This window comes from Malus domestica, chromosome 05 (genome assembly GCF_042453785.1).
Source record: "Malus domestica chromosome 05, GDT2T_hap1".
NCBI lineage: Eukaryota > Viridiplantae > Streptophyta > Magnoliopsida > Rosales > Rosaceae > Malus > Malus domestica.
In genome coordinates, this window is record NC_091665.1 from 31,700,222 (window position 1) to 31,727,936 (window position 27,715).

General features: G+C 36.5%; 5 protein-coding genes across 5 annotated transcripts; 3 read left to right on the forward strand and 2 right to left on the reverse strand.

Annotated features, from left to right (window-relative positions):
* The first annotated feature begins 138 nt into the window (after positions 1-138).
* On the forward strand, positions 139-1,650 carry LOC103435469 (uncharacterized). Its single transcript, XM_008373869.4, has 2 exons — positions 139-376; positions 1,151-1,650. The coding sequence occupies exons 1-2, from the start codon at positions 234-236 to the stop codon at positions 1,470-1,472; spliced, it is 465 nt and encodes a 154-aa protein (XP_008372091.1). The 5' UTR covers positions 139-233; the 3' UTR covers positions 1,473-1,650.
* A 2,054-nt stretch (positions 1,651-3,704) lies between these two features.
* On the forward strand, positions 3,705-7,743 carry LOC103445627 (mitochondrial import inner membrane translocase subunit TIM44-2-like). Its single transcript, XM_008384641.4, has 14 exons — positions 3,705-3,996; positions 4,105-4,211; positions 4,590-4,673; positions 4,799-4,874; positions 5,073-5,117; positions 5,219-5,647; positions 5,742-5,810; positions 6,053-6,117; positions 6,323-6,391; positions 6,491-6,563; positions 6,723-6,827; positions 6,980-7,051; positions 7,135-7,197; positions 7,358-7,743. Exons 1-14 carry the CDS (start codon positions 3,919-3,921, stop codon positions 7,487-7,489), a joined length of 1,467 nt encoding a protein of 488 aa, XP_008382863.3. The 5' UTR covers positions 3,705-3,918; the 3' UTR covers positions 7,490-7,743.
* An 839-nt stretch (positions 7,744-8,582) lies between these two features.
* Positions 8,583-9,152, forward strand: LOC139196205 (uncharacterized). Its single transcript, XM_070821875.1, has one exon. The coding sequence runs from the start codon at positions 8,583-8,585 to the stop codon at positions 9,150-9,152; it is 570 nt and encodes a 189-aa protein (XP_070677976.1).
* Positions 9,153-10,036: 884 nt separating this feature from the next.
* On the reverse strand, positions 10,037-13,734 carry LOC103435470 (pre-mRNA-splicing factor SLU7-A-like). The gene is made up of 8 exons (XM_008373870.4): positions 13,468-13,734; positions 12,776-12,939; positions 12,564-12,676; positions 11,878-12,303; positions 11,292-11,727; positions 10,923-11,139; positions 10,668-10,771; positions 10,037-10,559 (listed from the first exon to the last, which is right to left on the reverse strand). The coding sequence occupies exons 1-8, from the start codon at positions 13,481-13,483 to the stop codon at positions 10,413-10,415; spliced, it is 1,623 nt and encodes a 540-aa protein (XP_008372092.2). The 5' UTR covers positions 13,484-13,734; the 3' UTR covers positions 10,037-10,412.
* A 3,597-nt stretch (positions 13,735-17,331) lies between these two features.
* Positions 17,332-19,234, reverse strand: LOC103427954 (transcription factor MYB30-like). Its single transcript, XM_008366038.4, has 3 exons — positions 18,869-19,234; positions 18,577-18,706; positions 17,332-18,027 (listed from the first exon to the last, which is right to left on the reverse strand). The coding sequence occupies exons 1-3, from the start codon at positions 18,999-19,001 to the stop codon at positions 17,466-17,468; spliced, it is 825 nt and encodes a 274-aa protein (XP_008364260.1). The 5' UTR covers positions 19,002-19,234; the 3' UTR covers positions 17,332-17,465.
* Between the last annotated feature and the right edge of the window lie 8,481 nt (positions 19,235-27,715).

Here is a 27,715-nt window from a genome sequence, read left to right on the forward strand (position 1 = left end):
AGAAGTCAATTTTGGGCCTCTAAATATTTTCGGGTTTGCTGAGCCCATTGGACCATCCCTCTGTGTATGGCCCAGTCTACAAGTGTTGGGTGAGTACCTGAATGTCCCAAAAAAAAAAAAAAAAAAAAACTCCAAAAGGAGGAGCGAAAAAGACAGACCGGGTTTGAAACCGAGTCAAATCTCCAGAAACTCAGATCCCAAACAGAAGACAGACAGAAACCCCACCACCAAAAATGAAGCAAATATTAGTTCAACTGAGTCAACTCGCTCTTCTTCTTCTTCTGCTACTTGTTGCCTGCTCTGTTCCCACAACGACGGCCCGAAACCAACGGCCAGGATTTCTCTTCACAAGAACAACAGGAAGATGCACTCCTCAGTAAGCAAACCTCTCTTTAAACTCCTCTCTCTTTTTTCTCTTTCTTCAGTTGGGACCGATGTGTTGGGGATTAAATTGCAATTGGTGTCCGTAGTTTAACTACGATTTCACTTTTATTTATTTTATTTTTATTTTTATTCGTCCTTGTAGTTTCATTTTGTTTTCGTTTTAGTCCAATCCTTCTTTGAAAAATAGAGAATAGAAATATTGGTTATGAAATAGCATTAAATAGATTTGGTCTCTAAATTAAAAAATAAAAATTAATTAAAACTATTACCGGAATTTAACAAAAAATGGAGCATTACTCAATACTCATTTAGGGCAATTCCGTGAGAATTTCCGTCAAAAGTAAGCATGTGCTTGAATCAAACATTTGCTTTGTTTAGATTTACTAAGCAAAAGGATTTCACGTCCTTAGTTTTGAGAAAGGGATCGATCATCTCTGAATTTCTTTCACCTAATCTTCTTGATTTTAAAATTTTATCCAATTGCTACAAGCAAGGTTTATTTTAAAAATTATAATAATTTTAGTCGTTTGATCAAATTTTAAGTATCGGATTCTTTAATGAGGAGAATTAGGTGAAAGAGATCCGGTATGGATCTCTTTCCTTATTTTTGAAGGAAATTCTTACGGAGTGGCGTAAAGGTGGTAACCAGGTGGAACTAAAAGGATGAAAATGTAAGTAAAGAAACTATGAGAACAAAAGTGAAAATTCATAAAAATTACTGGCCTATTACTATTAGTTCAATTCAGCCTCTCTGTGGTTTGCACAGGTATTGGGGGAGCAGGAGGGAGTCGTGGCCGAAGATGGTCCCACAAACATCGACGGTGTCAAAGGTGTTTGGATCAAGAGCATACGAACGTTACAGATCCGATCTGACATTGCTTGAAGCGACGGTCAGGAATGACGAGGAGAATGCTTACCCTAGGCTGGTGAAGCAGGCGAGTGCAGCACTGCTGAACTCTTATGCAAGAAAAGGGTATCCTTACACAGCATGGGAGGTCAAGACTTTGTTGATCCAAGCTTTGGTGTCTGAGAAAGCAGCTGCCCTTCAAGCCCAACACTTTTCTACTGCCAATGAGGCTTGTCACTAACCTTAGCAAGCAACCCTTGTCGCCCTCTTTTATGTTTCGAGCGATATTTTATTTTAATCTGAATTACGGTGATGAAAATTCAAACTTAAGAGCAGAACTAGAGCATGCTGCTCTAACTTAGTTACACTATGATTTTGGTTGTATGGACGTTAATACTAGTAGAATACTTCATTCTTAAGAGCGATATTTTATTTCGTTTTACGCTGCATAACTAGACCACCAACTCTCTTTTCACTCTTCCTCACTACACCTCAAAACTTTTCCAAACATCTGCTCTCCACCATTACGATGTTTTAGCAACGTCCCAAATCTTTGGGTATTCGTCAATCTTCCACGAGAGGCATGAGATTTACGACGTGTTTTCCGATTTGGCGACGATCGGTCTCCTGGTTGCAAACGACTATTTCATAAACGGTTGCAAACGACTATTTCATAAACACCTCAGATACCTTCCACACCTATCGCATGACTTAAACTATGATAATTATTGACACTCCAAAAACTCTTGATAAAAAGTTTGTAGTGCATAATTAGATTTTTAGAAGGGAAATTTTATTTAAACACATGCAATCTCTTTTTACACCCAACTTAAAATTTTGAATGTTAATTGTCTATTTTACCCTATTGCATAATTACTATTAAGTACAAAATGAAATTAATAATAAAACTCAAATTTATCAATAAATCCTCTCTCTCTCCTCTCTCTCTCTAGGATCACGATTCACAATCTCACTCTGTTCTTCAACAGTCTTATTAAACCCTGCAATTTTTTTCCTGTTCTAGTTTCCATTTAGCTGAAATCTCAATAGGGTTTTCTCGGACCAGGATTTGGATCAACTTTTGACTCTTGTAAAATTCGGGTTTCTTTTCCTCCTCCTTGCAGATAAATCTGAGAGCTGAGAGAGAAGCTTTTATTGTTCGTAAATGATTGTGTTTACTTTTGATTGTAACTGACCGTCCATATTATTTCTTCTGATTCGGCTCAGGTTGATTTTCGCATTTTGAGGGCTATTGCTATTGAACATCCCTTCGATGCCGATGCAGCTGTCCTCGATGTTCTTAGTGAGTTCCCTAACTTGGCTACAGTCATTTTTGGCTGTCAGTCCTGTGTAGGTTCAGAGTCCTAGGACTCCACCGGTACAAGCAGGTATTCATTTTTTTTTTTTACCAATAATATGTATTATCTTGGGATAATAAATCTTGTTTTGATATTTGAAAGTGTATTCTTAATGTTTTGTTTGTGTTATTTTGTTGACGCACCATTGTCATGGAGTTAGTTTTTAGCGGCACCATTTTTTCTCTCATCCCCAATGATAGAGTTCCTAATCATTTAACAATGTTGCAGAAAACCCTATTTTCAGCCATGGAATCGGTCATCAACATGATGAGAGAAGTGGAGGTCCAGGAGAAAGCGGTGGATATTGTTCAAGAGGAAGCTTCTAGGGGAGGTTTGGATATCATGGTCAAGGTGGAGGAGCTTAAACGGATGTTGGCACATGCAAAAGACGCAAATGACATGGTTGTATTTTGTAAAATGTAATTAAAGTTTGAAGTTAATGGATTCTGAGTTCTGCTAATTTTAATTAAGGGTGCATCATAACTGAGGTTATATTCTTTCTGTGCAGCATGCTGGACAAGTCTTTGGGATAAAGCAATTTTAGCAACTGAAGCGAGGGAGCTTCGGTCTCGATTGCTCAACTTATCAGATGAGAGAGATAAATCACTTGCGATTCTTAATTAGGTTGACTCCACTTCATTGAGTTGCTTATTGAACTGCATTACTGTTGGTGCATGCTTTAGTTCACTGATTTATCCATTTATCTTTAGATTGCCTCATTTTTATGCTGTCTTTTTCATATCGTATTCTTCAAAAACAACAATTGTATGATCTATTTCATTATATTTATTTATCAAACAATATCATCACAAAAGATGTTAAATATTTGCACAGTAAAAAAATCAAATGGGTGTAAAAATAAATCCACATATTGAATTAGATTTATGGGGGTATATTAGGTATTAAATTTGGATTTAAAGAGATATTAATAGTTTAGTTAAAAATCAAATGGGTGAAAAGAATAAGTTTGGTGTAGAAATATGTTAGATGAGTTTAAATAAAATTTCCCTTTTTAGAATGCCAATTTGGCAACAAAATGGAAAGTAATGGGCCGCCCCAACGGTATTGGGCCTATATTTTCGTATTGGGCTCATTCATCTCCCAGATCTGCCTGTAAACAGAAACCCTAGGGCGTGTTTGGTTTGGAGTAGTGTAAGATCCACGTTCATCTCCTTCTTTGTTCGTCCCTTTCTTCCTTCCCACGCAGGGACACTGTCTACTAATTCAGACACCCCACCCTGCAAAAAACTCAATAAACAAAAATCGAAACGCCATTGGGTTTTTGTCTGTTTTTCTCTGCCCGAAAGTTGTTAACTCGCCTCCAATTTAATGGCGGGCAGAAAGCTAGTGCGAGATTTGCACCTCTACAGACAACCCCTCTTTCTTCATCTGACCTCCCAACAGCAGGTTCGTTCTAAATTCTACAGGAAGAAGTTATGAATCAAAGACCGAAGTTTTTTGGGTTAATTTTGATATTTTTTTTGTGGGCTGGGTGTTGGGGATTTGATGAGATAGGTTTCGGGCACGAGAGGTCGATTGATTTCGGCCAATGGGTTTTTGGGGAATCGTCGATTCAGTGTCTTCAATGAGTTTTCGAAGCAAGTCAAAGGAGAAGCTACTAAGTACCTCTCTCTCTCTCTCTCTCTCTCTCTCTCTCTCTAATTTGCCTGTGTAATATCTGCTATTTTAATTGGTTTTTCTTGTTTAAGTGTTGGCTCAAAATTGTTTTACTTGCAACAAATTGTTAAGCCTGTGTTTATAATCAACAAAAATTTGAACTTTATATTTGAAGTTTGTTTCTTGAACTAAAAAACCGGTAACAGCTAGATATTTGAATGTGGAAAGTAATGCAGTCCATCGGCTTAGTTTTCGGCTTTGTTTTCCGCTCTTTTGCTCAGTGAAGTTGTTATTCAAACCGCAACCGTTAACATTTAACTTTTATTGAGTTCTCATAAGGAATTTTTGGGACATCTGGCTCACCATCATTGCTCTGCTTGCAGGAATCCCGAATTTCAACAGTCAGTGAAGGAGCTGAAAGAGAAAGCGGAAGAGCTCAAAGGGGTTAAAGACGATTTCAAAGTGAGGTAATTGTTTGATATAGTCACTTTATGCCATAATTAGTATTCGTAGTTCATAGGCTGAGACATACCCTTGTATGTCAAGGGCACTTCTAAGTGGAGGCTCTGAGATGGTGAAATGGCGAATGCAGAACGAAGCAGACAACTGAGCAGCTATACAAGCAGGTGGATGGTGCTTGGACAGAGGCAGAAGCAACGGCAAAGAAGGTATCATTTCAAATACAGTAAAATCTTCCATGCTTCAATATGTCGAGTACTCAATGGTGCTGAATTTGCACAAGATATCCACCCCAGCCCGTTAGGTTGTTTGTGGTGTAATCAAGTTTTTGTTGTTTATTACCATAAGAAACTTGCATTTGTTTCTACGATTATGTTGTCAACTTGTCATTGAATTTATATTTGCAGGTTTCCGCCAATGTAAAAGAGAAGATCTCTGCTGCCACAGAGGAGGTCTGCTTGCTGCTTTATTCTTTGTCTCTTGCATCTGTACTTGTAAATGCTTTGATCTGCTGAACTTTATTGTTTTTCTACTTCTCTGTTGTTCTATGTAGGTCAAAGGAACTTTTGGAATTGAGAAAGAAGAGGCTTCAGGGCCTTCTGGTGCAAAATCTGAGCATGTTGCTGATGATGGAATGAAGGGCTCGTCTGGGGAACATAATCACCAGCAATCTGGGGAATATAAAAACCAGCAGTCAGGGTCTAGTAGTACTGAACAAACATTTTTTGGAAAATTTAGGTCAAGTGTTTCTTCCTCGTATTTTTCCTCTGCCTTCTCTAGAGTTAAGGATGCAAAGGTTACGGACTTGGCTAAAAAAGGATATGACATTGTAAAGGGTGAGTTAACTGGTACTACAACTAAGAGAAAGCACCTGGAGTTTGATCCTTCTTCGACCCCGAAAGTTGAAACTAGTTCAAGAACGGACCTTGTTGCTGTACCCCAATCTCGCTGGAGTAAAAAGTGGGAGGCTTTCAGAATGAAGGTTAACTTTTTATCCGCTCCTTAAATATTACAAAATTAATATCTAGTTGCCTGTCCCCTATGAATTATTTAATTTTTTTTCCTCTCTTACCTAGATGCAAGGTTATCCTATATTCAAGCGTCTTGATGAAATACGTAAACCAGTTACAAACAAAACCCAGGAGGTATGTTATTCAATTGTTGTGTCTGTTCTGTGAAAAATCTAGTGTATACTTAATGTTTATGGACGGATAACATTTATGCCGTATTTTGTATTGCTTCTTTTTTTAATGTTATAGTGTTGTCAAGGAAGTTGTCATTTGTATAAAAATCTACCCAGTAAATTTCTGTTGGCCTTGTGTTTCACAACCTTTTTATATGTACTAAATCTCTTGAGGTTGCTGTATGTCCCTGATGAAATTGGCAGATTGCTGAGGACATACGGGATCGTTGGGATACAAGCGATAGCCCAATCGTTCACAAAATTCAGGAGTATGCTGCTAAACTTTCTTTAATTCTTGTTTGTTCTTTACACCTGAGTCATCGTTTGTTTTTTTCTTTTCAAAACGGGCTCTACTTTGCTGTTTGTCCCCACAGAATGAGAGTTTTTCCCTAAAACAGTAGCTTGTAAATATATGAGTGGTGGAGCCAGTTGTAAAATATTTGAGTCCTGAATTGACCCTACTTCCTTTGGCAGTTTAAACGAAACTATTTTTCAAGAAACAGACACCGCTGCATCAATCAAGGAGATACGTCGCCGAGATCCGTATGATCATATTTTCATTTGCTGGTGCTTCTTGTCATACTTATTTTGTATTTGGATTACTATTAATTTCTTTTTCTAATTGTAATCCTTGGATGGTAGATCCTTCTCTTTACCAGACTTTTTGTCAGAAGTTCAGGATGCTGTTAAACCTGTGCTGAATGCTTACATCAAGGTTAGTGCTGGAACTGTCCCTCTTTCTCCCTCCTCGCCTCTCATCTTTGTTTTTCTTGTTTGTGTTTTGCTGTCAACGTATCATGATTCCAATTATGCCCCTGTGAGTACCATTTGAGTTTCTCAAATTTATGGAATAACACGTGCATTTTATATGCAGGGGGATCTTGAGACATTGAAGAAGTATTGTAGTAAGGAGGTGATTGAGCGGTGTAAAGCTGAGCATGATGGTTTTAAAAGCCATGGCATCTTTTTCGATCACAAGGTAGAAAGCGTGCCTCTTCCTAAGATGAGTGTTTCCATGCTAATTACCGTTGCATTCTATACTGATTTTGTCTACTATTATTGATCATACAATATTGATCTCATACTCAATGATGGTGCATTCTAATTTATGATTTTTTTGGTGGTGTGCAGATTCTACATATTTCTGAGGCGGAAATAAAAGAGACCAAAATGATGGGACATTCTCCCATTATTATTGTAATGGTAGGCATTTTCGATTTTGATTTTCCAAGTTCCATTTGTTTAGCAGAATTTGACAGTGACAGCCATTTTCGATGAATTAACAGTTCCGAACGCAGCAAGTGTATTGTGTACGAGATAGAAATGGTGATGTAACTGATGGTGGCAAGGTAAATAACACACCCCCTACACACATTATATCAAATGTATTATATTCCCCTTTCAAACCGCAGTTCTCTACGGAAATATGTTCTATCGTGTCATTATATTGCTTATTTGAGGTTTTATACATACAAACTCATGTTTTGTGAAATCGTATTGTTTCATCAGGACACTATCCACACGGTGTATTATGCCTGGGCAATGCAACAGGTAGATCCAGAAGAACTCGGTGAAGGTGCTATTTATCCAATTTGGAAAGTAAGAGAGATGCAGCAATTCGGAGTTCAAGCCCTCATTTAGTTCTTCGTATAAGTTGCGACCGTCTTGATGGATGTTGTAGCGTTTTTATTGTTCGGAATATCTTCGTTTTTTCGTTTTTCCAGCGTCAGAATTTCCCTGGGTTTTGTTATTCACTTCTGGGGAGTTTTGTCCATTCTTTATGAAGGAAGTGGAATAATATCCGTTTGTTGGTGCCATCCCTTTATTCCACGCGACCTTGGAATATTTTCGAAAGTTGCAGAAAAAAAGAAGAAAAGTAGATGCATTTTGTACTACTGCAGTACTGCACTTGCTTCATGTGATTGCAATTACAAGTTGAGAGAAGAGACAACAAAAAGGGGGACATGAAGGCATCCATATCAATCATATTTCTTATGAGGACATTTAGAAAACTAAGATGGGGCCTAGGCTGGTTATTAGCTTTGATCTTTATGCTAATAGCAAAAGATGGAACAGAAGTTCTTCAAAGTTCACAACTCACTAGCACCAGAGTATTAGGGTAACGAGTTTGATACTTAATTCTTATGGTTAACTTGCGGCTTAGCTCAAAATTACCCTTTTACTTGGTTGGAATAATCAATTGGATCATTGGTTTACGATTTTTTTTTTTATTCCGTGCGTACTAGTGCATGCTGTGAATGTAGGCCTTACATATATTTTTTAGAAAATATAGAATGAATGGGAAAAATTACAATCCAAAATGTTAGTAAACGCATTTAACGTGGTGTAATTGTAATTCTCATTCTAGATAAGTAAACATGTCATAATTTAAAATTGATTGATAATTTTATTCGATTCTAACTCATAAAGTTCACTTATAAGTTTAGGTTAAGCTCATTCCAATCCTGGTAGACTGATCTTGGGATATAGGTAAGCTTTTCAATACGTCCAAAATTCATGGATAAGTTGAAGCCTGGATCAAAACTGCTTTTTGCCTGCCCCCAAAGACGCCTACTTCTTTGGATTTTTCTTTCATGTCAAACGCGTAGAGTAAGAAGTAAGCTACCTTTAATTAGTCCAAAAGCGAATCCACAATCCAAAAGCTGAAAGAATCTCTCTAGCAGCTTATAAAAAAAGCCATTCTCCACAAACTCTTCGCAAACCCTAGTTATCCATGTCTTGCTTGAGATTGAGGCTTCCACCAGCCAGAAGGGCCTGGAAGAGCTTCACCTCCAAACTACAGAGGAAACTCCACAAGCCTAAAGGCATCGCAAAACCCCGAAAAAACTGTGTGAAAGCCATTACTGCTGCTTCTTCATCTTCTGCTTCTCCTGCTTTTTTTGTTTCTTCTGTTGGACTGAAACCCTACAAGTTTCTCCAGCTGCGTTTTAAACGCAAAGGGCGTCTCGCCCTACGTTTTCGATACAACCGGCGTCAGCTTCCTCAGAACCGTGGTAGCGCTGCGCATGTCTACGTTGACAAGCTTTTTAAAGAGCCTGCTGTGACTGAGTTGGTGGGGAGTTCTGAGCCTCCGGTAGCGAAGTGCAAGCAAGCTACCGCTGCTGCTGCCGGTGCTGAAAGTGGGGCTGAGAGAGGATCTCCTGCGACGGCGGATGATATGTGGGAGTCATTGGGATTTGCTTCCCCAATGATGCACGGGATTGACGAAAGAGCTGAGGAGTTCATAGCCAAATTTAGAAAGGAAATGGAGGTTCAGGAGAAGTTGGCACGTGATCATTTGTAGCATAAGTCTTGCTTCTTTAATTAGATTAAGAAATCTGTACATGATGTAAATTAAGTGTGATTATTCTGAAAAATAATTTGTTTCGCATGAATTTCTGTTATATTTATTTATTGGCTTCAATGAGGGGATAAAAAAATAAAATAAAATAAAACGCCGGTGGGTAGAAGAGGAAGAATAAGATGAAGCTTTTACAGCTTTTACATAATCATGACTTGGAAGGGGAAGATTATTGGCTGTCCCAGGTGATATATTCCGTTTTTCCAATACTCTTATCACCTGATCACGAGATGAGACACAGAGAGATATATTCCATTCTTTGTTAAGAAAGACTAGAGTTCAGAGTTTACATCTGATTATATGCAAGAATTTAACCGCATAATGAGAAATACAGAAAGACTATATTTGTATGCAAGAATTTTAACATTTTTTTATTTTAACATATATAATATTCTAATGGAAGATATAGGATGGTTACCAAAAATTTTGATGCAGCCGATAGTCTATTCTAAATAAATCTATTGAATGAGAGAAAATTCGAACTTTTAAGTGCAAATAGAGGAACTTAATAATCTAAACAATTTGACTTAACTTTCATCTTTTTCAATAGGAAACATGTAATTTTCCGATTTTATACATAAATGTGGAAGTAACATAATAAGAGCTATTTTAGAAGTGATTTCAAAATAACTGAAAATGTTTTCGGTAAAAATATTTTTAAAACCAATCCTTGATAAAAATCCAAGTGGATACTTAAAGTGCACTTTTAAGTAAGAAACACATATTTAGTGTTTCTTTCAAAAAGTACTTAAAATTCTTTTACAACCTAACATCAATTTCACCAATAAAACTTTTAATTATTTTAAAAACACTTCAAACAAGTGCAGTTTTGGTTTCAACAATTTATTAAATGATGAGCATCAGAACAAGAACATGATAGGTAAATTCAACGTAATGCCATACACAACTCATTAACATGACACTCGAGCACAAGGTAAACAGCAATTTAAATGAGTAGCCGCTTATCGGCATTCCCCCTTCAATCTCATGTCTCAACCACAGGGTAGCTCATGTAATAGCTCTACAGTAATCACACTCGAGAGGGCACAAATTAAAAGACGGAGTCAGCCGAGTTATACCACAACCGGAGAAATTCAAGAAATCGGCTTGCAGAACTGCAGAAGCCATGCCAGTACATCGAGTTGACAGCCTCGAAGGTGTTTTGAGAATAGAGCTCCCATCAGAATTATGCCACATCTCAACTTAGTTCAGAAAGTCCTTCATTGGATCATCATGGTGGACCTTCTTCATCCTATAGGCTTCCATATCCTCAGCAGTAACATCATCGTTCCATTTAACATTGTATTTGCGCTTTCTCTCGTCTCTCTCTTCTCTCTTTCTCTGATCCTCCTGTATCAAAATTGTATAATATTTAGAAACTAGTTCAACAATAAATACATACACAGGTCATCTTTTCAGCTCAATAATTCAACTTGAATTAAGTTCAGAAACCCTCACCTTCTTAAGAGCTTCAGCAAGTAATTTCTCATCTAAAACCAAATCATCTGGGATATCAGTTCCCCAAGTAGCAGGTCTTTTCTCCTCCACTGGTGCAGGCACATCTGTTTTGAGGTTGGGAACACAAATTGTTAATAAAACAACCAAATCAAAGGCAGTACTGGAGAATGGTTTACACATGACATATCAACATAAAAGATATTATCTATTTGAAAATAAAATTGCACGAGGAAAGGGGAAAGCCGATGGACTAACCTCCATTGGCCTCTTTACGCGCAATGTTAGCCTTCATAAGATCAGTTGCAGCCTCAGCAGCCTCAATTCCAGCAGCGCCCGTGCAATAGCTATTGCGAGTAACCTGCTTACAACACCTGTAGCCCCATTGATGATCCTTCCACCATGAACCCCATACAGTGGTGTGGTTATTGACATAGACATCTTCTTCATACTTGCTTCTGGGAAGTGCTATATCCTGTATTATTGCATAGTATATTCATCAGCTGTCTACATAATTGAGTCTTTGACACACTGATTAAGGCCTTATGTTCCATAATGAGGCAGATACAAAGTTTTTAGTTCTGAAATAAAAAGGATGAAGAGAAATGGTAGATGCAAATAGTTTACCTGGCCCTTGATGATTCTCCCAGCACGATCATATTCAACTTCCCTTTCACTTTGTCCCAGTAGAAGCTCCCTAGGAAATTCTTCTTCATTAGCTGCATTGCCGTACTTCTCCAGAACAGTGTCTTTTGTTTTTGACTTCAAATTCTCCTTGATCACCTGATAATTCTTATAAAGCAACTCCGCCTGGGAAGGCGCTGCTTGCATGTGGATATCTTGTCCCTTCTCAAATGCTTCCCAAGCATGGATGTTGAGCTCCTTGAACTCCATGGCTTGACCACTATTTCTATATCGATTATCACCCCCATAAAACTTCTCATTCGGATCAGCATCTGGAAGAGGGTCTTCCCGCATAGATCGGGTTTTGGGGTCATAATGTGCAGAGTTGACATCGAGGTTCAAAAGATATTTCGCTGTATCCTCACGAATACGCAAATTCCTGCAAATAAAAATATCTCAGTAAGGAGTCATATATAGAGACCAACACACAAGTGAAAAAGCAATTAAAAATAATAATAAAGCATTATGACGATAATAATGCCCCCTCAACACAAGATAGAAATTAAAAAAACCGGTTTTAAACTCTTACCTGACAGTTCCTGTGCTTCCACCACCAGTTGTACGTACACGCTTCTCAACCTTTGCAAAGTCCATTTGTTTACTCTCATCAACCTTGGCTTCATCTACCCTCAAATCATCCTCATCCTCGTCTTCATCTTCATCCACATCACTAACCTTGTCCTCGCCATTTGGATTATTATTTTTCTCCTCTAATTTCTTGAGTTGCTGTTCCTTTAAGAATTTCTTTCGAGCTTCATCTCTTGATTCATATCTCTCTACTACAAGAGCATAGCTCGTTGCATCATATCCATTCCAGCGGTCCCGCTTTCCATCATAGTCAAGCTCAAAAGTCTCTATCTTCTCATCAGGAGCAATGTGTGTGTTTGTCCACTTTGCTCCCACTTTCCTGGGCCTATCCATGCATGACTTGGAGTCGTGTGTACTGGCACCACAGCTGTAAGAATGGACATTCAAACATTAATCTCTAGTCTTTGATATATACTGAAGGGGAAAGAAAAGCCTTACATTTGACAGGTAAGTGAAGAACCCAATGCCACTTACCACAAAGTGCAATTAATCAAGTACAGATATTGAAATTTAAAATCAAAAGATGTTTATGAACTTCGGTTAGGGTCTTAATTCAATGAAATTGTTTACAATTTGGTTTGCAAGAAACACACGGCAAGAGAGGAGAGAGAGGAGAGAGAGGCTTACTTCTCACATGCACCCTTTCTATATTTATCAGCCTGGAATATCTTTGCACCTCTGTCATACCATGATGTTGTATAATTTGGATCTGATTTCCATTTCCTTTGATGTTTCAAGCTCTGATTTAGTAAAATAAAAAGTATCAATATTCAGACGTATACGACAAGGGTGCGATTATCAAAACTAAAAACTTATTAGAAAGAAAACAAACAACTTACAGGCCTCTCGTGTTTGAGATACCAAGGAGCAGATGACATATATTGGGGAATATGAGGATTAATCTCTTTTCCATCCTCGTCCAGTTCAGCTGGTGCAAGCCCAGCTTTACGCGCTTCTTCCAATTCTATTTGCTTACGATGGTCTTCCCTAGATTTGAATGACCCTACAAGACCAACCACACGAGATGCATCAATATACGAGTAGCAGAGGAGAAACCGAAAAACACCAAAATCTACCAGTTTTGCCAACGGACTGCATCATCACAGTAAGGAAAAATCAACTTTTCACAACAAAGTACAAAACTTAATCGCATAGCATTTATCTACGCTGTAATCCCTACTTTCGAATACATATATTTGTTTCACCAATTCATATATTCAACAGAATCGAATGTGATGAGTGGTAAAACCCATTAAATTTCAAATTTTTACCACGTAATTCCAACCCAGGTCCAGAAGAAACCCTGAGTCTCCACATACGAATCAAAATTTGGTTTTGGACCAATCGAACTCAAAACCCCAAATCGCCGATCGAAATTAGGTAATGATACGATTCGTAAATCTTACACCGATCAATTTCAACAAAAATAGCACTAAAGAATGTTACTTTCAAACGATTGATCAAATTTGAAGTAAAAAAAGTGTAAAATTCATGATAGATTGGGGATAAACGAAGGAGAAGAAGAACGAACCTGAAGCGGTCGCCATGTTCGCTGCCCTCCAAGCTCAAACTTCAAAAAATCTGGTTCGAATTTGTGCAGTCGAAGATGAAGAATCAAAACCCTAGCCCCAACCGAAAAAATTGAACTGAGAGATCAGATTTTGGAGGAGGTGTTTGCGGTTTGTTAATTAATTTATATACAAACTTCTTTTTCTTCCGCTGCAGATGGGAGTACCGATGCGGTTAAGGAAGTTTTAACGAAAAAACTACGGTATTATTTATTTTAACAAAAAATTATATTTTTATATTAAAAAATTAAACCTCTTATTATTTATTTTATTTTTTATTTCATTCTAATCGTTAAAATTTAAAATTTTCAAACATTTTTCATTAATTTTCTTTTACGTTAATTCCCGCCTAAACGACAACGTTTCACCTTCTCCGCAAACTATAAGGCAACAGGGCTTTGGTTTTCTTGCTGATCTCGGCCCAAATAAATCCAAATAAGGTTTACGGATTGGGCCTTTCTTTTGGGCCCAAAGTTTGGTACTAGGTTTCCATCTACTCTCGTTTTTGTTACATGTGACGGCAGAACATGATGAATGGAAGATACGAAGTCGATTTTGTAATAGAATTTTTTTGACAAACGATAGGATAATTCACATCAAACTTATCTAATTATGGGGAGAGGGATTTGAACATGGGATCTTCGATGCAAAGACGAATGCTCTAACCAACTGAGCTACAAGCCATTTGCAAAAGACATTCAAATGATCTCATGGGGATATGTAGGGGAGTTGGTCATAATGGCGTGCAAATGTCCTTACACCCATGTTTATGCTATATAAACCACTAAACTTCATGTTAGTTATGTGATCATCTGGATAACTTTGAATATAAACTTTTTTTTTGGGGGGGTGGTTGGAACTCTGAGCGGAAAAAAAAAAAAAATTATGCCAATGGAGCCTTGTTTGAAGACTGTGTGTTGGGGGTGTGGTATTGAGGAAAACGGCAGATATGAATCAAGCTTTGTCGGCTAAAATTGGATGAATAATTCAAGCTAAGGATAGATGCCTTTGGGCAAAAATCTATGAGCTGAAATACTTGCAAGGGAGCTCTATTTTGGATACTAAATTACATGAGAGATCTAACTGCTCCTATACTTGAAAAGGAATTCTGTATGGAATTGAGTTGTTGTGCAAATGTATGAAATGGAGAATTTGGATAGGTGTTGGTGTCAAGTTTGGAAAGACTCTAGTGTGTTGAATGCTCATTTGATTAATTATATTGATGCAATGACTTTGATGATGAGGATTTCTCAAATCTAATTACTTTCGTGATGGTTGGTGGGATGTGAGTTCTTCTAAAAAATTGAGGCATGAGATTGTGGTTCAACCCGTAATTGAGATAGTTTTGTGTAGTTTATCCAATTTAAATTGATTTGTTCGATCAAAACTGTAACATCCCACATTGACCAACGAAGATGAGGTGATGTGCCTTATATGTACATGCCCACCTCCATATAACACGAGGCCTTTTAGGAACTCACTGGCTTCGGATTCCATCGGAACTCCGAAGTTAAGCAGGTCGGGTGAGAGCAATCCTAGGATGGGTGACCCACTGGGAAGTTCTCGTCTGAGTTCCCAAAAACAAAACTGTGAGGACCGTGAGGATGTGGTCGGGGCCCAAAGCGGACAATATTGTGTTACGGCGGAATCGAAACCGGGATGTGACAAAAACCTCCTACAAACTGGGCACTAGAGATGCATGTTGGTAGCTATTGTGTGTTCTCCTTTAATACGGTCCCCTCAACCAAGCTTGAGCATTTCAAAGGCAATTTTGTTAGACTGCTAGTACTAGTGTTAGTAGTAGTTCATGAGGGTGGCAAAGTTGATTAATTAGCTTTAGATTTGCGTTGCTAAATGTATAGTTTAGTTGAGTGGATGTTAGCACAGAGACATGCAAATCATTTGGGGATTATTTAGGATTAATATCCTGTCAAAAAAAAAGGGGGAGATAAAAAGACTGGATTAAATATTGCTTTAAGCTCGTGCTAGACTTAGCTATTACATGCACAAATCTAAGCGCAGGTGTTCGCCACATATTTGTTTTTTGTTCTTAGTTCATGCACGCCTGCAAAGGAAGGATTATAAAATAGGTTAGATTGCTGATAACTCCAAATTTCATGTGAAAATCTATCGTTTGGTAATCCATGCTCTTAAGTGGAGTCCATGGTGAGAGAAGAGAGAGGCATATGATTATTATAACAAGAAAAAGATAATTTGGCCTAATTAATTGGTGGGGAATACTTTTGTTCACCCACTAAGTCTAGAATGATAGGTTTTTTTAAGTAAAGAGTATTCAAACGGTATTTTACATGTCATAATATAAGTAAAAGTGGACTGATTGTCTTTAAAATTCGTGTTCTAGATCAATAAAGCAAACTGATCTAACGTTAACTAATGAAAATGAACAAAGATGCAATAGATGGATGGAATAATTTGGTATGGGTTGGAGGTTTGGTCCATTTTTTGTGTTTTTGGTATGAGTTGGAAATATAACATCATTTTTCGAAAAAGTACATATCGCTTGATAAGGGAACGTTACTGCATATATCGACATAGTATTTTATTTGATGTTTAAAATATCAGGAAAATCATTTTCACAGTTTGTTCAGTTAACAGGTTAGATGTTTGATAAGAAAATATTATTATTATTCTGAAAACCGAAATTATTTCATTACCAGGCCGGAATCCACAAGAAAACCAGGAAAGCCAGTCATTGCAATCAACATCTTCAACATAAAAGAGGAAATAAGGGAGATAGGTAAGGACGTGGGAGAACACCAAGATAGTCCCTTACAACCTCCAGAGAAAAAAAAATAAAAAAAGGCTAATTAGAGGGCATGGAAGCCCGTCCTTGTTCAGTAGTCACACATTTCTGTGCCAAAATGAGACACTACGTAATCTGCTGCTTCATATGCCGATCTTGAAACCCAATACCAATCGCACGCGTGAAAGGAGTTTCCCAGCCGCCTAACTAACCATGCATGTACGACATTAGCTTGGCAAATTTCCACCAAAATTTCCTTATTTCATAATTTTAAATGCCATATTCTATGATCTATTTTTTGCCGAAAACTAGATACATCTGGTTAAGTAGTTTCTTTTTCTAGTTCTTAGCAATAACTGTCGACTCATGCGTTTGAGATATAGCATATCTCATATATCAGAATCCAAATGATACTACAGAGTAATTCAACTTCTTGTAAGAATATATTAGGTCTCTTAGTTATTCGATATGAGTTTCATACTATCGAGAGACGTCTTTTTACGTATGGGGTCATTTAAGTTTAACACGTGAACAACACATATTAAAATGTAGGAGCATGTGTGTTGTTGGGATTAACATATGAATGAAGGACGGATTACGAAGCTTCCTTAAAATTAAAAGCTGAAGGTCTCGGGTTCAAAACCCGTTGCTAGTGTGGAAGCTAGACTTGTGGCCAGAGGAGGTTGAAATGCATCTGTGACTCTTCTTGGCTCCTGAAGAAGTGGATAACCGTGGCTTGTCACTAGTTGTCACCCTTTAAAAAAATAAAATAAAATAAAAAAAACCCCACAAATATTAGGCGACGAGTGAACTACTTTAATATAAGAAGGAATCGGAGTTTCATTGTAGAGTATAAAACGGATTACAAAATGAAGAATAACACAATTTCGTGTACTAAGCCTTTTAATTATCCGATGTGAGATTAGATGGTTGGCCATAAATCCTCAGCCTATCTGAAACTCATTTGAGCTGTAATTAATAAATGATTGCGTTACCAATCGAATACTGATATGAATACAATTTTGTCCACAAGTAAATTCACTCGGGCAAGTTTGACAAATCATTCGGAAAAATTGAACAAGAATTATATTAATTTTTGCCGCGTTGAATACGATGGATTCCCATCTCAAAAGGTCAAAGAAATTGACAGCAACAAAAGAAAATTCTTTTTGCCAACTCACAACTTCATGAACAAAATCATAAAACAGCCTTCCTTATTGACATATCAAATTCTAACAATTCTGGAATTTCCCCAGCTCCCAGGAAATTATTAAACCAAAAATCCATGTTGTTGTCATTGTACATATCTAAACTAAAACCACCATCAGTAGGTCCAACATTCACTCGTGGATCACCACCAAATGCCTGAAACTCATTCACAATCTCATCAGAATTCCCGGCTGATAAGACTTCCGACCAAAAACTATCATCCGCTACCGGTAAATTTGTTTGGTAATCATCAAATTTCATGCATGCATCGTTGTTGTTGTTGTCGTCGTCGCCGGTCGTAACAGATGACGTGCCACTGGAAGTACATTGAGACGGCGAAACGGGCCCACAATCCAAGCTCTCAGATTTTGCATAACATGAAGAATTATCAACGGGGTCTAGCTCTTGCTCCATTTTGATAGAGTAGAAATGTGGCTTAGACTCTGGTTCGGTGTGGTTCGATTTCAGTTTTTTTTTCAAATGGGTGTGCCATACATTTTTTATTTCATTGTCTGTGCGACCAGGCAATCTCGCCGCGATTTGTGACCATCTGAAGAAAAAACAACAGATAAGTCAGATTAAGGGATATCAAATCTGTCCTGTTGTGTCACATGAATCATTGTGCGCACCATACAAAAGTGCAAAAAACCGTTGCTTAGTATTTTAAATGCTTGAAAAACGTGTTTATCATTTTTATTTTATGGTTTTTAGGTAGTGCAAGTGAAAGTTATGTAAGGAATCTTTTTTTCAGTCCCACATGTTTCACTAGTCGACTAGATTGTCACCTAGCCCCCACATGCATCAATGTTCTTAATTGGTATGATATGATTCCCTTTAGAATTTAAGGATAAAAAAAAGTTTGTAAAGAGTATGAATTCCTATTCAATACAAACACGTTTCAATGATTTATATTTTGATGAAAAAAATGAAGTCATCGATCTAATAGTTATATTTGCGTAAACATGCCGTTATTGAAAATGAATACGTCCAATAACTTAATGTGATCTATATACTATGGCAGAGAACGGTGAAATTATCGATTTAACTGTTTGCGTTAACATGCAATGCAAATTCGCAGAAAAATGGAACTACCACATACCTATTCCCCAATATTTGATGTAAGTTGATGATGGTGTCTTCTTCTTCCTTGCTAAAATTTCCTCTTTTGATATCTGGCCTCAAGTAGTTTGTCCATCTGAGTCTACAACTTTTTCCACACCTTAACAAACCTAGAAAAAAGAAACACCAAGGTCAATCAAAAGCTCAAAACTTTCTAGTATATACAATTCTTCTCCCAAATGTTCGATGCACTTTGGAAGAACCCAAGAAACAATTTCTTGTTTAAATTAGTGGATTAGCAGTTAATTAAGCAAAGTCTAATCAGTAATTACCAGCTAGTTTTGGGAGAGCTCTCCAGTTTCCATGGCCATGCTGCTGAATGTAAGTGACAAGTATGTGATCTTCTTCTGGAGTCCAAATCCCTTTCTTCAACCCCATCTTCGCACAGCAAGGAGCTCTAACCATTTTTCTCTTTCGAAGTTGATCAGGAAATGATTAAAACTCTCTGTTCGGGCCTAAATTAGTGGCACGCTCACGCAGTCAATCACTTGGCCTATTTCCGAGGCTGAGGCGATATCGTAGGAGTAAACACTTTTAGCTGCTGCTGCTGCTTCTTCTTCTGCTGCTATAAGCTTAAAAACAATGGCACGGCCTAAGATTGTGAAGACTCCCAAGTCCTTTTATATACATGTATCTGTGCATGCTGGCTGTCTTTGACTTTGTACGAAATAGTCAAAAGAACAAACACAAATGATTTCAAATATTGTAAAGGACAAATTTCGCCTCCACTGTATATTTCTACGAAATCTCCTTTTCTCCATTTATTTGTGGGGTGCAGTGTATATATGACTATATTTGCTTTTATCAGTCAAACTAAAACGTGGGGATTTATATTTTCCCGAAATGGCTGTGTGAACTTTTCTTTTTCAAACTTTATTTTTATGCAATATGAGCTTCAACTAGTCAAGATATATAGTGGAGCATGCTCCTCTCACATTTGCTCTTGAATATTCAACACCATTTACCCTTTTTTTTCTTTTTCTTTTTCTTTTTAAGAAAAATTAGTATTCGGTCCCTAGTTTCTAATGTTCATTGACTGAGACCTTATCAGTTTTTAAAATTTGATCAAAGTCCCAAGTATTAATGTATTAATAAATTACATGTGAGTTACATAATTTTTTAAAATAAAAATTAATAATTGATTTAGGGTTTTAATACTCACACCCTTATTAAACTCCTAATTAATTTTCAAAATATAAAAAATAAAATTAGAATAAGCTTGTACCATTAATTTTTATATAAAAAATTTCAATTTTTTAATCTTATATGTACCCATTCATATAATTCTTCAATTTTTTTCTAATCTTAAATGTACCCATTCTTAAATATACCAATTTGTTATATGTAAAATGTACCACTTTTTTAAATATAAAATGTACCATTTTTTATATAAAATTCATTCAATCTTTTCTCTAATCCATTTTTTTAAACTTATATGGGTACATTCTATTTCGTTGATTTAATAGAAGAAATTTAATAATGTTATTAAGCGTAATATCTTTTTCTTTTGTGTTTTTGAAAAATGTACCCATGTTTTGGTACAATAATTTTTTGGTTAGTTTTGATGAACGTACCCATGTACACACACACACACACACACACAAACTATATATATTGGAGAGTATAATTTATCTTTAATATTTTTGACCCCATAAATTATGGTTTTATTTAAAATCTCATTAATATAAATAAATACAAATTTTATTTTTAATTTAAAAATACAATAACCTACATAGTAATACACTATTACATTAATGTCAGGGACTTCGATCAAAACTGAAAATCACAAGGATTTCACTCAAAGAATATTGGTAGTTAGAAATCGCATCCAAAGTCTTCGTTCTTTTTAACATTTGCATTGTAATTAATCATATAAAGCATCTCACTATTGAAGATTCTAAGATATTTATTCAAATTCTGCAATAAAAACACAAGTAGTCTGGCGAATCTAATCCATGATCCAAGATATTTATCGAGACAAATTCCTATTCTCAAATTTCAACATATTTTTATGGAAATACACATGTCAACAGATGCTTTTACAAGCATAAGTAAAATCACTCTTTGAATTTGTAATTTATCTTAAGGAAGTCATAGTTAAGATCAGCTTTGATATATACGATCTAAAGATCCGTCGTGAATCTTTTTACAAAAATTTGTGTGTTTTAGAAAAATCGTAGTAAACATGTAAAATACCATTTTGAAGGGAAAAAATTTGTGGAGTGGAAGTTTCTTGAGGCTGTGATGCACCGGCTGAGGTTTTCTGTTCGGTGGATTAGTATGGTCATGTTGTGTGTTACAACAGTATCTTACTCCTTTAAGTTGAATGGTGATCATGTGGGTTATGTGCATCCGGAAAGAGGAATACGGTAAGGTGATCCTATGTCCCCCTATTTGTTTGTTATGTGTGCAGAGGGACTTTTGGCACTATTGACGAGGGTTGAGCTCGATGGAGATTTGAAGGGGATCAAGGTATGTCGTGTTGCACCTAGTATTCACCATTTGTTTTTCGCTGATGATAGCTTTCTATTCCCTCGAGGCACAATTAGTGAGTGCCAGAATATCAAGCAGGTGTTGAGTATGCATGAATTTGCGTTTGGACAGGCAGTAAATTTTGAGAAGAGTTGTGTTTCGTTCAGTTCCAATCTCACTGATTGGGATAAGCAGTTATTAGCAAATTTTCTTGGTATGTGAAGAGTGGATTTTCATGATAAATATTTGAGGCTCCTGGTGTTAATCCGAAAGTCGAAGAAAGAAACGTTTGCATATGTGAAGGATAGGGTGTGTAAAAAGCTGTAGAGTTGGCGATGGGGCTTTTGAGTAATGCGGGTTGTGAGCTACTGGTGAAGACAATAGCTTAGGCACTACCGATGTATTCCATGCAATGCTTTATGCTCCCTAAAACGTTTTGTGATGAATTGAATATGATGATAGCTAAGTTTTGGTGGAGTGGAGATCCGAGCAAGAGGAAAATACACTGGCTCAACTAGAGGACTTTGTGTAAACCTAAACATGAGGGGGGGCCTTGGTTTCGAGATCTTTATGCGTTTAACCAGGCTTTGCTGGCTAAACAAGCTTGGTGTTTCCTTCAAGATCCTGAGACTCTTGTGTATCGGGTTTCCCTACGACAGATTTTCTGGATGCTCGGATGACTTCTAATAGTTCATATGTTTGGAGAAGTATTGAAGCTTCACTCCCGGTACTACAAAAAGGCATTCGCTGGCGTATGGGTAACAAGAGGAAGGTCAAAATATGGAAGGACAATTGGGTGCCGATGGACTTCTGTCTCCAGATTTTGACTCCAACACCGGTCTATTAGGATGAGGAGGCCACGGTAGAGAACTTATTTTGGCTGGAATCGAAGCAGTGGAACATTCAGTAGATGAATAAGTTATTTTCCCAGGAGAAGGTGGATCTAATTTGTGGCATTCCTCTAAGTCGATAATGAGGATTGTAGGGTTTGCCATTATAAACGGAATGCGAAATTCACTTTCCGAAGTGCATATCATGTTGCATGGGGGATGAATGTAGCAAATGGCGAAGGGGCAATTGACTCATCATCTTCTTCTAGTATTGTTGGCAAGAAGTTTTGGAAGAAGCTGTGGAGTGCTTGTGTTTCGAGGAAGGTCAAGATTTGTGTGTGGCGTGCATGTGTTGACGCTCTGCCGACAAAATTGAATCATTGTAAACGAAGAGTGATGATCGAGGAGGTGTGTGTAGTTTGCAGAGGTCCGGTGGAATCAATGGAACATGTTTTCAGGGATTGTCATATGGCTAATATGGTGTGGTTTCGAGGCCTAGGCATACAGGTGGATGGTGTGCAGGGCAAGTGTTTTATGAAGTGGTTAGTTAATTTACAGCTTAATGGGCCCGCTTCGGGGTTTGATTTAGGCTTAATGTTGAATTGGGCTATGTGGAAGCATAGAAATGAGATTCTTTGGACTGGCAAGGCACTACAGTCGCTTGAAATTGTGCTTCGGATAGAGGGTTGGATGCAAGAATTCTATAAGTGGCATAAGCCATCGGCAAAGAAGAAAAGCTGAGAGACTTAGAGATGGGGAAGACTTGCGGAAGGGTAGATTAAGTGCAACTTTGATGGAGCTTGGAATAAGAGAAGTAACCGGGGAGGCTTTGGGGTGGTGATTCGAAATCATTTGGGGGAGTGTCTTGCTGCTGGTCCCTTTGAGAGAGTTTCTTTTGTGGTGCATGGTGAGTTCTTTGCAGCTCGGAGAGCTGCAATATTGGTCCGCTTTATTGGTATGGTGGAGATGAAGGTTCAGTTTGAAGATGACTTGGCGTTGGTGTTTGCTGCCATGAGGGGGAGTGGGGACGACCACTTTACCCTTGGTCTTATAATTAATGATCTCCGGTGTCTTCACATGGAGTGGGTGGAGTCAGTGGTTAGTCATATTCAATGGGAAGGGAACTCGGCAGCCCATCAACTTGCTCGGATGAGACTTAATAGTGCTCAGGAGGTAGTGTGGTTTGAGGAAACCCCAAATTTGATCCAAGATATACTTCTACAAGAGAGTGTGTAATTCTTTTCAACTGTTCATTTGAGGATGGCTCTCTTTTGTGCAGGACGCTCTTTTCCTTCGACTGGGTTGAAATCCCCGGCAAGATTTTTATCGAGGTTCATTATGCACACTATCCTCAGTTTGTACGATTTCGGTCTTAATTAATGAATATCGTACCTTTGATCAAACTGCAGTAAGCATAAGTAAAATCACTCTTTGATTTTGTATTTTTCTTAAGGAAGTCATAGTTAAGATCAGTTTTGATTTATATGATCTAAAGATCCGTCGAGAATCTTTCTTCAATTTTTTTGTGTTTTAGAAAAATCGTACTAAACATGTAAAATACCATTTTGAAGGGAAAAAAAAAAAAAAAACCTTGAACTCAGTTTTTTCAATTTTTTCGTGTTAAGATCAGTTTTGATTTTGTATTGCACCTTAGTTGTCTTTCCCGACATCGACGGTTAATAGGTGATGAGTATCTTTCTATAATTTAATTCCGAAGTGATTTTCGTTAACATTAGCATGCAGCCCGGGAGATAACACTACTAATGCATTCACTTCCTAAGTAGGACAGAATATTTAAAGACCTTGGTGTAGTTTACTTTTGCTTCTGCCTCTTTTGTATAACAGTATAAGACAAAGGCACATTTATGAATAGGGAGAAAAACAGGCAAGGCCAACCTTCTTCTGGCATTGTTTCAAGTTCAACACCAATGCTTTGGGGGTCAAGAAAGAGGGCTAGTTTTCTTGAACTTGTACAGGTAAAAATAAACACTATTCTTTTAAAGTTGCGTAATTTGAACGGGGTCCATTTTTAAACCCCTTAGATAAAAGTTCTTTGAGAAAATAAATTGTTATGTTTAGAGCATGATAATATTTTTTAATTAATTCTTTAACGTGAAGCTTATTGTGCATATTATATCATTACATGAATTAGTAACACAACATATATATCACAAACAAAAAATGATAGGCATCCATCATGACGATATAAATGTAACCTCTTAAAATATGTACGAGTCTTGACTGTAAAACAGGCTCAATACGTATACGGTATACACATTAGATTATTAGAAGCATGCACCCAATTCAACCTAGACAAAAGCCACATACGTGTGGTTTTAGACTGAGTAAAAACCAAATTTTGTTCAGATTCAAGTTCTCAGTTTATGAGAATATTAAGAAAATCACATCATATCCAATTAAACATACAAAACTCTCAAACCAATTACAAGGGAAACTATAAATTAACTAGTAGGTCATGGAAATGGCACGGAGTTCACCACTTGCTTCATCAATTATATATCACCCTATTTTTCTATGTTGATCATTATCTGTGTGTAAAGTGTTCAAACACATGGCATTAAAATATTTTTGCTGACTTTGAACAGGGGACCTGGACATAATTACCTTATTTAAAAAAAAAAGGAAATACCCGAAATTTCAATGATGATATCACTAAATTGAACTGAAGATAAGTAGGAGAATTAGTGGCAAATCCAGTCATCATGTGGATTAATTAAGAAGTGATGACTAAGTCTAATGAAACACAATTAAAAAAAATAATACTAGAGAGATTAAATTTTTTAAGGATAATGCTAGGGAGACTAAATTTATAAAGAAAGTTTTGGAAACTAAAAGACATGGAAGTTGATGATTGATTTATTATTTAAACGTTAGTGACACATTATTTAGTTTGCAAATTTAATCTCCAAATTTAATCTCTCTAGCATTACCCATTTTTTAAATCAAATGATGTGTCACCAATTAGAAACAAGCACATTAACCGACACTTAATTAATAATCTAATCATCTACAACCACATTATTTAGTTTATAAATTTAATTTAAAAAAAAATAATTTCTGTAACATTACTCTTAAAAAAAATTGTGCCATAGAACAAACTGCACGCCTATCACTTTCTCGATTACACACTAATGATGTCACTAGTGCAGTAAAGTTACACTAACGATTTCTTTTTTTTCCTACACGAGACTGACTAAAACTTTAAAAATCTGTTAATGCATATTTAATTCGAAATATGAAGAAATTAGTTGCCAGATTTGTTTCTCCGTATCGTATTACTGACCATAGAGTGTGTAGGACTATTCCTCTTAAGTTTTGAGGGTGAACATTTTGCGTTCTAACATTAGCTAATCTTCCATTTTATTCTTAAAAAAAAATCTTCACAATTGACACCTTTTAGGTCCCACATGGTTCACTGCTCAAATTTAATCACGTATTGTTAAGTGTGGAATTTAATCACCAAAGATCTTGATAATATCAAAAGTAAATCTCCCATATATATAAGCTATATATTTTTTTTGTTATGTTTTTTCAATGTAAAACTCTATTTTCCATTGCCAACGTAAGTACTGGACACTGAAATTAAACTTCTATATCTGAAAGTCATGCCAATATTAGCTACCATCCATATATGCCCAGAAGCAAATCAAAGTCCATGCTTTGATATGCTTATAATTTCCTTTTCTAGCAAACAATATTATCTACACTAAGAGGGAGGGGGTGAATTTAACCTCATAATGGATTAGCAATAATGATGTTCAAATTCGTCTTTGATAAAACTTGAACCTAAAATCTCACTTACAAGTAAAGAGGAATACCACATCATAGTACTAAGTGGCATAAAATTTGGATTAGCAAAAGATAATTAAATATTTAATAATTGTTTTTTGATCGCTGAATATTTAATAATTTTATTTAGTTATTTTTTTATGATAAGGTAGGTCGCTCGGAAAATGATTGAATTACAATAAACTATGCACACGTATATGATCGGTCCTACACTACACAAAACTTAACTTCAACTTGACTTCCCAAGGAAAATAAATAGCAAGGCAGCCATTTCAATTTCAATCTTTCATCTTCGTCACATTATTATATATGTGTTGAACTTTGGCCGCTGCTTCATGGTTAATTGTATTGAGACATAAGATTATGTATGAGTTACGGAAGACTGAAGATAACATATTATAAAAGAAGTAAAATCTTCAATCTTGACTCTAATGTTCTTCATACATATAATACATATCTAGCTTTTGAATTAGGGAGGATGCCCTACAATAATGGAAAATGATTCTCTCTGGATTCTCTTTATGGTGATTCGGGAGATCAATCAATCATGTCTGTTCATCATATATCTTGCGGTAAAAAATCATTTAAAATTTAAAATTAAATATAAATAGTACCTAACGAAAACTAACCGTACGATGTATAATAAACAGATATAATTGATTGATCTGCGGATCCCCACAAGAAGGATCCGGAGAGAATCATTTTCCTACAATAATATCCTAAAGTAGTTCAACGTACTGGCTCGAAAAACTAAAGTTAGTCAATCACTTCACCGATCCACAATTGGATATGGTAATTCTATATAACTCAACAAGTAGCTGATCATACTTCAATATATATATATATATATATATATTTATTTATTTATTTATTTATTTTATTTGAAATCCCAAATGCTAATCAATTAGTAATTAATTTATTACCACAAGCTTACTACACGTTTGAGGTCACAATATTTTTCTCGGAACATTTCATTTACGAGTAGAAGAGCAATTTTCATTTTCAAAATAGTGTTTGACTGGTAAGACCGTTAGTTCAAATTCAATTCAATGAGATCTTTTAAGACTTTTATTCACATTTTTTCCATCAAGAACGTTTTATAAAATTCTTGGACTTCCAAATTTGGAGTATCCAAAAGATTTAAACCATTTATTTTTGAAAATCTCGTTCAAATATCATCCTTTACAACTATTCATCCAAATCAGAGAAATTTTCAATATCTAATTGTGAAAGAAAAAATTGACAAATACAGTGTTGCTGAAACATAATAAAATGTGAAGAGATTTTTAATTTATAACAATTTATAAATGTTCATGTATTCATAGTCCAACCATGCAAGGAAGATGGAGCTAGATATGCTCGATCCTTGATTAAAATATATAGAAAACAAATTCTACCCGTCAAACATTTAGACAGGATCTACTAGTGTGGATATATTGCAATATATTCCTTTGTGGTGGATCCATATAGGGACCCGGGACCCTCCGGAAGCCCCTAGAAACACTTGTGATCGACCTTTGGGCCCTCCAACAATTTGGGCAGGTGCATTGGAGATGCTTGTTGCCTCCATGGATGTGCATGCAACCGTGCTTATAACAAAGAAGAAGAGGTTTCTAATTTTTGTTTTAAAATACCATTTGCCGTTCCACCACCTCTAGCTACCTAATTTTATTTCTTCTCTTGACCCTAGTCAAGCAGACTCACCAGCTTGGAGCCTCGAACCCGGGACCTCCCTGTTTTTTGTATTTTGAGAGCCGAAATCTGTGCCCTTACTACTGGGCCACTTGATGTGGTTGATTAATTTTGATTATTCAATGAACGAAATTCAATAAAAAATAGCGATATGGACCCACACTAGTCTAATATTTTTTTTTAAAAACTTTTATCTTGGGACCCCTGATCTTGAAATCCTGGATCCACCACTCTGTGAGAGATTCCCAGAATTTCAAACCTACTCTCTTTGACAGAAACTTGGATTGGATGTGAAATTCAAATTTATATTTATTT